The sequence below is a fragment of the Delphinus delphis genome, chromosome 12 (genome assembly GCF_949987515.2).
Source record: "Delphinus delphis chromosome 12, mDelDel1.2, whole genome shotgun sequence".
Taxonomy (NCBI): domain Eukaryota; kingdom Metazoa; phylum Chordata; class Mammalia; order Artiodactyla; family Delphinidae; genus Delphinus; species Delphinus delphis.
In genome coordinates this window covers 55,407,467-55,419,634 of record NC_082694.2, presented here as the reverse complement: position 1 = coordinate 55,419,634, position 12,168 = coordinate 55,407,467, and the positions used below count along the sequence as shown (strand labels likewise).

The following is a 12,168-nucleotide window of genomic DNA, read 5'->3' as shown; positions in this document are numbered from 1 at the left end:
AATATCTCATAGAGTGGCTGTGAGGATCAAAAGAGGTAAAATGAAGCAGGAGCCTCCAGAGGGAAATGTTCTCCTTCCCCCTACCCTGCCCCGGCCTACACAGAGTGGGGAAGAGACAGCGAGGCAAGGGCCCCAGGAGGAAGGGGCCCCCATTCTCAGAGTTGCAGCCACCAACCTTTGCCTTCCAGATGGACTCATTCGGCACTGGTCCCAGCCCCCTGACCAGGGCATGATGAACAACTGAAAGGTTTTCCTCGGCTGGGCACTTCCCAGGGCCAGCCCCATGCTAGACCCAGGGGCCCCCGTGGATGAAACCCTTGCTCAAGAAATTCCATCCAGCAGGGACAGGAAGGAACGGAAGGGAGAGGGGGAGTTAGTCTAGGACCCACCACTGTGGCCTTGCCTGAGCAGATGCTCAATCAGCTCCGGGCTGAATTAGGGTCTCTGGGAGGAGGTGGGCCTAAGGGAGCTGATTTAACCCGCCCTAACAAGGATCCACCACCTCTGGGCAATTTCACAGCAAAGAATCCACACAGCTTCACCTCTTCTGCCTTCGGCCGTTTCTAAAAACACTAATCTCCATTGGGTTTAACTACTGCGATTGATACATGCCCCCATTCCTTCATTCTGTTGATCATCCAATAGTGGTTTCTGTTGAGCATTATGTACCAGGTTCTGGGAAAACAGTAATGAGCAAAGCAGACAAAAGTCCTACATTCCTGGAATTTTTATTCTGGTGGAGGGAGACAAATAACGAATTAAATAAACAGTAAAATAATAAGTTGTCAAAGGATTATGCAGAGAATGAAACCAGCAGGGTGAAGTAATAGTAAATGAGCAGCTACTGTAAACTGGGTGGTCAAGTCGTTTCTATGGACATGACACTGAAGCTGAGATTTGAAATGACAAGGAGGCAGCTGGGTGGGACCAGGGGAGACCATTCCAAGCAGCAGGCCCAGCTAGTGCAAAGCCCCTGAGGCTTGGTGAGCTGGAGAACCCCAAAAAAGGCTGGAGTGCTGGAGCCGAGAGAGAGGGAGAGGGCGTAGCAGGGGATGAGGCTGGAGAGAGAGGCCGGGGTAAGGTCGGGAGGGCTTTATCTGTTACTTCAGGAGTTGAGTTTTACTCTGAGAAAGAAGGGAAGCCAAGGGAGAAGTCTGAGGAGGAGAGCAACATCGTCAGATCTATTCCCTAAGAAAGGCCCATTCAACAGCTACAGGGACTGGACTGCAGGCAGACTGGAGCAGAGGCGGGAAAAGCAGGCTGGAGGTTTTCGCAGAAGTCCAGGTGAGAGATGCTGGTGGCTTGAACTAGCACATTAGACAAGCCTTGTGGACAGACACTTTGTAAATACTTGCTGAATGAATGAATGAATGAATATGCGTGATGTCACCACTTTTTGCCTCATACTTAAGTAGTAAAAGAAAAATCTGTGGTTTATCTAGGTAAGAGTAAGAGGAGTGAGAAAACAATTTAGAATTTAAAAATAGGCACAAAGAAATGAGAGGCAAGTAAGTTTAGCTTGTCCCCAGGGGCATTTAGGTCAGGTTTTGAGGCAGTTATGAGGGGAATTCTAGTGTGGTGGTCACTCTTCTCCAGAAAAAGGTACTTGGTACATGCCCATGAGATTATACTCACGGAGCTTAAAGGCCGTCTAAAATGGAGGCTGGGGCCAGGCTCTGGTACCTCTGAACAGAAAAGACACCTTGGAGACAGTGTATCTGAGTAGATTAGGAAAGAAGCTATCGGAAGGCAGAGGGAGGACTGAGGCCAGACCTGGAGGACCTGACCCTGCGAACTTGCAGGAACTGGGAAAAGCGCAGGGCCTTCCGCTGGGCACATGGCTGGTGTGGCAGGAGGACTTGGTGGGCAGCTCTGGAGGTTCCGGTGATGCAACCATCTGCAACTCAGCATGAAGCCCACAGGCCTGGGGCTTTGCTGACGGGGCCACTGTGTAATGCCACAGTGACCTGACCTCCCTCCCTGCTTGGTCAAGGGCTGGAGCGTGGGAGCTGTGTTCACACTCTCATGCTGTCCTTGGGCTCTGTGTGGTGATGATGGGGTGTGTGTCTGTGTGAGAGGTGGGGTGTGTGTGGCAGAGGGAGGAATACATCTGGGGGGAAACTGACCAGGTGTCTGCTCTCTTCTTCTTCATCTTGCCCCGCTATATGACTGTTTCCACTTAGTCCCACAATGCCACCTGCCTCCTGCCCTGTTCTCTAACCTCTAGTCTCAATTTTGCTACATTTTGCTCCTGCTTCCCCTCTTCCGCCTTCCTGCTAAGCTCCCTCACTATTCCAGAGTCTCTGTGGGTCCTGGTGCAGAGCATGGAGGCTCCTGCAGTGTCTCCCGGTTACCCCAGGGCCGCGGCCCACAGCCCCGGGCTGGCTCTCTGGCCCTGCAGTCTGAGACTCAGACCCGAGTGGTATGAGTGAGGAAGGACCAAATAGTAAGGGAGAGCTACCGGCTCTTATCCCACAACCTCATACGGTGAGTCGCTCACTTTGTCCGAATCAATGAACACCACGGCCCCTTGGGCCAGCTCTAGCAGGGAGGGTCAGTCTGCCTGTTACGGAGCTTTGCTGTTTAAGGGGCTCTCTAATCTCCTTGGGGAACTCGGGACTGACAGACTATTACTGACTGTTAGGTGGCCTACTGTGGTGGAAGATCAGCCCATCAATGCCCATTGAGCACCTACTGTGTACCTAACAGAAGACAGTCTCTAAGCTCACAGGATAGTTGGGAAGATAAACTAAATAAAGTATATGAAGGAGAAAATAGTAAAAGAGTAGAAAATCAAGGGCTATTTATAACCAAATGCTGCAGGGGTTCAGGAAAACGAGAGAGCCTGGAGGGTAGGGCCATTGTAGAGAAGGTGGGATTTAATGTGTCACCACTAAACATTTATATCTGGCAGAATGAGCAGAAGTTTTATGATTTTTTTGTGTGTGGGGGTGTGGTGGGAGGGAGGGATCGGAACTCCCTGGAGCCAGTACTCCAAGGAAAAGAACCACCCATCGCTCACACATGTGAGGACATGTGTGCTCGCTTCTCTCTCCCCTGCTGTATCTGTCTCTTTCTTTCTTAAAAGTCTTTTACATTCTCTTCATTAGAAAGTTTCAACCTTTTATGTCAATTATAGCTAAATAAAAAAGTTTCTACCAAGAAGTCATCCTTCTTGAACCTAAACACTGACAGTGATTTGAGGTCTGGGCCCCCCTTAAAATTCCTTGTTAAATGGCTTCTCTTTCTTATCCTGCAACAACTAAAGCGACTGTTGGGTATCAGAAACTTTCTTTGAATCTCATAAACGGAAACGGGGAAAGGGAGGAGGCCTCCTGAATCAGGCGGCAAACGCTGGATGAAGCTGGAAGAGGAGGGAGGGAGGGAGATCCCGAGCTGGAGAGGGTGTGGTGCCGGAGGAAGGGGCTTCAGAAGGCTAACAGCTCCCACCCATCTCCTGCCCAGAGAGCCCCCAGCTCTGCAAGGTGAGCACCAGGGTTCCGCCCGAGGGCCTCCAGATTGAGCCATCTCTGCGGGACCCCTCAGGTCAGAGCCTTCCATCCTCTTACTCTGGAGTCCTCAAGTCTGACACTAGCCTATCGAGTTAGACCCAAGAGAGACCCTGTAACAGAGACAAAGGGTTCTACATAAAAGAGAGGCTATGCAGATGCCAACTGTTACATATAGGATGGATAAACAACAAGGTCCTACTGTACAGCACAGGGAACGATATTCAGTATCCTGTGATAAACCATAATGGAAAAGAATATATGTATTATAACTCGATAATCATTTTGCTGTGCAGCAGTAATTAATACAACATTATAAATCAACTATACTTCAATTACAATTAAAAAAAAAAAGGCTAGAGAATAACCCCGAATTGCTGAATTCTGGCCACCTTCTAGACCTTTGGGTGGGTTGCTTTTTTTAAAGGTGCTTTTTAATTCTCTCCTCCTCCTAAACAGGCTGTTAAAATTCATACCTTCACAGGGGCCTCTCCTGTTGCTTCCACCCAGAACTCTGTCTGCCTCACTTGAGAATCACACAAAGCTAGTGATTTAAATTTAAATAGTGTCCAGGCTGGTTTCTTCCCTCACACGGAAGCCCTTGTTCAAAAGAGTTCTGATGTGAAATCCTGATATATGAGTCTATAAGACAGATGTGAGCGAGCTGCTCAGGCAGAAGTGGGAGAGCCCAGGGAAGTGGCAGCGGCCGAGCTACGGCCTTGAGTGTCTCCTGCTCTTGAAACGAGAGCTCTTTCCAGAGCATTTCAAGGCTTGAAGTCAAGTCAGTGCAGGGGCAGGAGAGAGGTGGAGCCCCACCTGGAGTCCTGCCCATACACTGTCTCTTCCTGGCTGTGAACTTCAATGCCCTCCTCTTGAGCCCCAGATGTGCCATTTCTTCTGTCCCTCTTGGCATGCTGTGACTGGCATAGAGGGGAGGGGAGGGGCAGGGAGGGTCCCGCTGCTGGGGTTTCCTCCCATCTAAAGCTGAAGGGGCCTCAGGGGTGCTCAGAGGGCTGTTAATAGCCCATGAGTTCCACCTTCCAGGTGACCATGTTGGGTGGCGCACATGCAGGACAGCAGAAGAGCTCGGCAGGCAAGAAGGTGAACAACAACTCCATCCTCACAAGGGTTATCTAAACACTGAGTTATTTCCCCTGGACCTTCCAGAATCATTAACTAATTTACACCACAAATCTCCACCTAAAGCCAGCCGTGTGCACAGCGACTGGTTTCATGCTTGCCTCTTCCATGGTTTCTAGCCAGAGCTACCAGCACCAGCAGCTGCCCTGTGACGGCTTGCCGGGGGCTCCCAGGGGCACTGCGCCGTGTGCTGGAGAGGGCAGGACAGAGCCGGACAGCGCACTCTGTTCCTCCAGCAGATAAAGGTCCCCCTTTGCCCTCTCAGTTTCCACTGCCGATCTCTCCAAGGCCTAAGGAATACTCTGTCCTAGATCACAGTGACTTGTGGTCTCTAAGTGCCTTTCCCAATTCCAGGAAGTTTCACTTCCTGGAACGCGATAGCTCAACTGCTTTGTCAGTGCCAGAGGCGTGTCGAGGTGTTTCCCCTAGATACCTCCCAGGTTTGAGACTTTGAGGTCACCTCTGCTTTCCCTTCTCTCCCACCGCCCACAAGCACAGCCCCCAAATCCTCTTGAGTCTACCCCATGCTCTCTCCACCCATCACCCTGATGGTGGCTCATGAGGACTCTTGCTACCAGCTCCCAGCTGATCTCCTGACTCACCCCCAACCCTGATCCATCTCATGCACGGCTGCCAGAAAGAGCCCCTCAACCCACGTTCCTGGCAACACTACTCCTCTGTCTGAAAGCTCTCCAGCTTCCCTTCACCTATAAGAGGAGGTCCTTGGCTTGGCATTCAAAGCTCTCCCAAGTGTGGCCACTCCCGCCTTTCTAGCTTTGCCTCCTGCTCCGCCCCCTATGTTCTGGCCACACAAGTCCACTTGCTGCTCCCCAATCAGCTCCCAAGTTGTCCCCAACTCCAGGTTTGGCTCCAGCTTTTCCTTCCGTGTTGAACTGCTCTCATCTGTGTGCCACTTATCCCTTCCTTTGGGCCAGCGCCACTCTCAGGAACCTCCCTAGACCCCGCAATCAAAATGCACCTCCATCTTCTCCACGTCCCCAGCAGGCTGTCAGTATGAGCACAAAGCTCTTTCTTCCCCATCTAGCCCTCACTTACAGGATGAGGTCTCAGAGGCAAGGAGTCCTCATGATTTCTTTCTTTCTTAGGAGGAGAAGTAATTAGTCTTCTCAAAGAAGACATTAAATATTAACATAATTTAATATTATTATTTTACTGTGGCACTTTTTAAACCACTGATTTGAGGACAAAATTAATGAAATGACACATATTTTCAAGGTATTCAAGACTCAGTAGTAATAATGGACTTTGGAACACCAAAGAGCAAACCATTAGCAGGGTATGCTACAAAACCCCTGTGCGCTGAAGGAATGTGAAAACTTACCATCAGCTGCTTGGTATCCTTGAGAGATGTCAAAACAAGACAATATTGTTCTAATGAATCAGCTGGCTAAACTTCTGACTAAAGTGAAAAATCAGGTGGTGATACTCAATCGTCAGTTACTTTTCAGTCTAAAGCAGAAAGATGTGCATTTTTTGCTTAAGAAAATCACGCTGCATTACAGAGATTCTGTTTAAGCACTGCTATCAGGCAGAACAGAGAACACGCGGGGACATGCTGAATGAGTATCCCCACACAGCGACGTCATGCTGCTGAGATCTCTGAATGGGAGGTATCTGGCTTGGGTTTGATTTTTCGGATGCAAAAATTCACTCAAAATGAGTTAAAAAAAAAAAAGGTGGGGGGCAGGCAGAAAGGAGTCACACTGGGGGGGTGGAATAGTTGATAAACCAGCCAGATGGTCTACCAATATATACTGTGTTAGTCTTTTCTAGTTGTAGACTTGGGTTTTTTAAAAAACATTTTATTTTCAAATAATTTTAAACATATGGAAAAGATGCAAGTACAGCAACTACCTATCTGTGTTTACTATTTATACGCACACATAGTTTTATTTTTTTCTGAACCATTTGAGAGTAAGTTGCAGGCGTTGTGCCCTTTTCCACCTTAATATTTCAGTTGTGTATTTCCTAAGAATAAAAATATTCTCTTACAAAACCATAGTATGGTTATCAAATTCATGAAATTTAATATTGATTTTAATCTATAGACAATATTTCAATATTGTCAGCTATTCTAATAATTTCCTGTATGGCTTTTCACCCCTCCAGTACAGGATCTGGTCCAGGGTAACATACTATGTTTAGCTGTTACAGAATTCTTGTCTTTTCACACCTCAGATTCTCTTTTATGGACCAAGATAGGGAATACAAAGATAGACAAGTAGGCTTTTACATTACTTACTCCCTCAGAGGCTTTCACACATGGAATTTCACACGCAAAGGGCACTCCAAATATAATTACTGATTTCTATTTCTTGAGAAAAAAATTCAAACCAGAAGGAGGGAGAACATGGTAATATAGTTTTACTATAAATGAACTGGGAAAAATTCTGAAAGAAATAAAAGTAGCAGGGCAAAAGCCCTCAAGACTAGGAGGGAAGAAGTCCACTTATGAATTCCACCATGAAGTGATCTTTCCCATCTTTGGTGAGAGGGTCCTATAGAAGTCTAGTGAGTGTTATGTTCCACCAAATGCTTACTGAGCACTTGCTCGGTGCTCCGTGTGTCCTTCTAAGGAAAATGCACAATTGGAAACAGGAATGAATCATTAATGGCAGAATTTTAGGTATGTGGACAGGGATGGGGAGAAGGCTGCTAGTACAGCACTCGCAGCACCGATCTGAATGTTTTCCCACTGAGAGGCCAAGCTGATCCTGGCTAATGTGCCCTGGAGTAGTATCACTGGGAGATTATTAAGACACCAGCTCCTTGCATACATGGAGAGGAAAGTGCCCAGACCATTACAATGGAGGACTCAGGTATGGGGATGTTCACACATTCTAAGAGGAGCTTCCAGGGACCACAACCCTACCCACGGGAATGAGGGGCCCGAATCAGTTACCAACACTGTATGGCTATTTCCCCTCCCATTCTGCTGTCCATTAAGGTAAACGTCTTTGCTCAGCCTGTGACTACCTGTCTCAAAATGAGACATCTCTCATCTCTTTGGGATGGCTGCCCCAGAGATCTTTCCTGACACCTAGCCCCAAGTGCATGGAATCCAAGTCCACCAGAGTGGTCACCCTCCCAGACGGCCATTTGCCCAGAGGTGTGACCTTGCTTCTACTCCACCTAGCCCCATCCCTTCCACCCAGCAGCTCGTTTTCCACCTGCAGTCTGGAGTTCCCTTTTGCTTCCACAGCATTTGCCATTGCATACAGATAACTAGGGCCCAGGGCCCTAACAGCTCATATTGTGAACTGAGTGGCTATGAGCTCAGAACTACCCACCTAGGCTGCTCCTCTTTCCACTCCCCTCCTGCCCCCTGGGTTAACATCACCACCCAATGAGGAGCCAAGGCACAAAGAGGAGCAACTTGACTGACACTCATCTGTTTCTTTTATGTGTAGAAATGCACAGAGGAGCAAAATGATGGATCTAGATCTCTGGATTATGTAACCACACAGAAAATCCAGACTTGGCCTTATTTAAAAAGGATGTCAATGTAACTAACAAAAGGCACTGTTTACTACATTTCTACCTCTGAAAGCAATTTTTCTCTATGATGTCCTAGAGCAGGGGTCAGCAAACTGTGGTTAGCAAATCAAATCTGGGAAGCCACCTGTTTTTATAAATAAAGCTTTATTGGAACACAGTCACGTACACTTGTTTTCCTATTGTTTATGGCTACTTTCCCACTAAAATGGCAGAGTTGAGACAGAGACTGAATGGCCAACAGAGCCTAAAATATTCACTCTCTGGCCCTTTATAGAAAGTGTGCCAACCCCTGACCAAGAGCAATCAGGCATCGAAGAAAGATAAGAATGAGGTACCTGTTGACTGGCAAGTGTTTTCCTGTGACATGGCAGTCATCACGGTTTCTGTGGCTGCATCTCGGATTACTTGCTCCTCACTCTGCAGGAGGGTGAGGACACATTTCCAGAGAGCAAGCGTATCTTGCAGTCCTAAGAAGGCCAAAAAGAAATCAAATTACCTAGGATGCAACTTACAAGCAGGTACAAATACTGCTTCACATCCAGTATTGAATGAGCAACAGTTACTTCTTTTTTGTGGGTACTGCAAGGAAGGGAGACTTGAGAGTCAGATAAATGCCAGAAGAGAGAGGACCCTAAGGGGACAGGTCTGAAAGTGTCCTTTTGAATAGGAAACACTTCTGGAGGCAACCAGCCCCAGGCAAGGCCCCCTAGAAGGTATGGCCTTGGCTGACTAAGGCCCAGCTGTCAACGGGCCTTAGTCAATGACTCATGCTTCTCAGAATGAAACTTTATGCATCAAGAGTGCTTTGGGGAAACTAGCCCAGTGTTAATTTGAGTGACTGTTTCAGCTTATAAATTCTGAAAGCAAAGTTTCAATCAAGATTATGCTTTGGGGGGCAAGAATTGAAAAAAGCAAAGAACCATGATAAAGGCACCAGCCTGTGCCACGTCTACGCAGGGCCCACGACCTGACTGCCATTGCCCCTGGGCAGGGACCCTATCAAGTCCCTGTGCATTGTGCTGCTGGGGACCAGAGACCAGGAACAGACAGTGTCTGCCCCTGAGCAACCGAAAGGGACATCAAGTGGAGAACACAAGGTAAGGAGAAGGCAGGGCTGGAAACACGTGGCTGTGACTCACCACAGGGAAAGGTCCCAGGAGACTGGTGTAATGGGAGGTGGACTGTGTGAGGGGAGAGGGGGCAGGGCCTCAAAGGAGGGACACATACTGTCCAGGTGGGGTGGGTTGCCACGGAAGACCACCACTCATCATCCCTTGATGTTCAGTGGGGAACCAACCCTGCCCTGAGAGCTCTCCTTAGCTCACCCTCTCCCTCATCTGTCCACAGAGAGCCCAATATCAGAGCCACCAATGCTCTAGTCATACTGAGAGCAGCAATGGCTCCCTCTGGGGTTTGTGCTCTCCTGTCTGTTATAAATCTGGTTTTAAATTTTACTCAGTCTTTCAGAATCTATCCATTCTAATTGTTCTCTAGGGTTTCAAATTTCCCTTTCTTAACATTTTCTTATACCGCTAAGGTCCTCATCAATCTTCCCTCTTTAGTCCATTTCAATTTTTCTTTCTCCTTAAATGACTTCGGTCTGCCCTTGACTTGTCCCCATGCACTTTATGTCCTTTGCCTCTCAGTTCTGTGCCTGTCTTTCATGTTCTTGCAGGCCGCCAGCCACTGCCGACCTCCTTCCTCATTGCCTGTGATGCCCTAAGCAGCTCCAGCAATTCATGATGAACCAATGGCTTTTGCCCAGGACTCAGTTTCACTCAGAAATTCTACATTATTCCACACACATTTTCCTGCTATGAACCAGGGTCAGAGCAGCCGAAGTCACCCAGAAAATGTGCTGCAAAATGATATTACCTTCCCTGAGAAGTGTCACCAAAGTTTATAAACCTTTGCTCTTATTCCTCTGGGTCCAATGATTAAAGCAAAATTGTAGCAGGTCCCCTTTCAGTCCCCCTTTGGGTATAGAAAAGATGCCTAAAAGTCACTTAGAACAGGGGTCCCCACCCCCGGGTCTGGGGCCTGTTAGGAATCGGGCTGCACAGCAGGAAGGGAGCAAGCAAAGCTGCATCAGCCGCTCCCCATCCCCGCCTCACCGCTCGCATGACCACCTGAACCCTCTCCCCACCCCGTCCCCGTCCGTGGAAAAACTGTCTTCCACGGAACCAGTCCCTGGTGCCAAAAAGGCTGGGGATCGCTGACTTAGAAGAAAGATGTATGAAGATACCAAAGACAACTCTTTCTCTGAGAGATCCAGAGACGTGAGACACTTGATTGGTCTGAACTCCGATAACACTTAGAATTTGAATCCCACCATCTGAAAAAGCAGTTCTTTTCTTTATTCTGTAAATCTTTTCTCCACAACTACACTGAAAGCTCCCCGGATGCAGGGACCATGATTTATTCTCCAGGGCTGGGCATGGAAGAGGAGAACAAAAACAGAATTCCCATAATGGATGGAAGAGAATCTCAGCATGGTTAATATGGGGGTAAGATGGCAGGAGAGGGCAGGGCCAGGACTCAGACATGGCTTTGGGTCCTGAGTTTTCCTTTCAGTAAACCCTATGCTTAAAACAAAACACTACAATTAAAAAAATTTTTTTTAAGTTAAAACAAAAACCCCTATGGTTTTTCAATTCCTTTGGGTTTCCTAAAGCTCGGTTTTCTCAACCACCATTGATATGATGCTCTTTCCTAATTATTACTCTTGGAGGACAGGGGGTGGCAGTGAGGAAAGAGACATGAAGGTAGAGAATATGGTTGGAGCTGTACATCTATTTGATTTCAAAATATCTCTACCTTTACTTCCCAAAGATGCCTTAAACTTTTTTTATTTTATTTTTTGGCCACGCTGCGCGGCATGCAGGATCTTCCCCAACCAGGGATTGAACCTGTGCCCCCTGCACTGCAAGCTCAGAGTCTTAACCACTGGACCACCAGGGAAGTCCAAAGATACCTTAAACTTAAAACTACTTTCAGTGAAAGGAACCAGCAGTCTTCCTAGTCACTTAAGCCAGAAGCCTGGAAGTCATCCTTGAATGTTCCCTTTATATTAACCTCAACACCAAGTCCTGTTGATTCTACTTCCTAAATGCCTTAGAGCCTGGCCTTTCTTCTTCCTCAAGGCCACACTTCACTCTGTCCCATTTATTTCTCACCAAGGTCACTGCAATAGGCTTCCGGGAAGAGGTGATGGTTAGGCTGAGTCTTGAAAGACCAACAGGAGTCAGTCGAGCAGCAGTTTGTTTAGAGAACTGTTCTCCGCTGATGACGCATGGGGAGTGGTGGCCAGTGAGGAGGGAGAAGCAGGCAGGGCACAGAAGAGGAAGGGCCTTCTGAGCCAGGCTAAAGAGCATTTAGGTTTTATCCTGAAGGCAATGGGCACCCACTCAAAGGCTTTAAGCAGTGGAGGAAAATGCTCAGATCTGTATTTCAGAAAGACCCCAGAGGCTTTTGGAAGCATAAAGAGAATGGCTTGGGGGACAAGACAGAAAGAAAAGAGGCCAATTAAGAGGCTGTTGGTGGGCCTTCCCTGGTGGCGCAGTGGTTAAGAATCCGCCTGCCAATGCAAGGGACATGGGTTCGAGCCCTGGTCCGGGGAGATCTCACATGCCGCAGAGCAACTAAGCCCGTGTGCCACAACTACTCAGCCTGTGCTCTAGAGCCCGAAAGCCACAACTACTGAGCCCGCGTGCCACAACTACTGAACCCCACACGCCTAGAGCCCGTGCTCTGCAACAAGAGAAGCCACCCAATGAGAAGCCTGTGCACCGCAACTAGAGAAAAGCCCGCATGCAGCAACAAAGACCCAAGGCAGCCAAAAATAAAAATAAATAAATAAATTTATATTAAAAAAAAAAAAGAGGCTGTTGGTGAAAAGTGATTAGAGTAAGAGAGTGAGAGGGTGGGAAGATCTTTGAAAGATGTAAAGGTATGGTGTACGCTGTCATCTTTCATCTTCCCTTCTTTTTTTAACCTAGAG

At 47.8% G+C, this 12,168-nt stretch overlaps 1 protein-coding gene across 4 annotated transcripts in view; it reads right to left on the bottom strand.

The window, feature by feature from the left end:
- Positions 1–12,168, bottom strand: part of THADA (THADA armadillo repeat containing) — a 314,824-nt gene that overhangs the window by 39,652 nt on the left and 263,004 nt on the right. For all 4 annotated transcript variants that reach the window (XM_060026719.1, XM_060026718.1, XM_060026720.1 and 1 more), the window contains one exon: positions 8,504–8,635. In XM_060026719.1, coding sequence (XP_059882702.1) covers positions 8,504–8,635 — 132 coding nt within the window. The remainder of the gene's footprint in view (positions 1–8,503; positions 8,636–12,168) is intronic.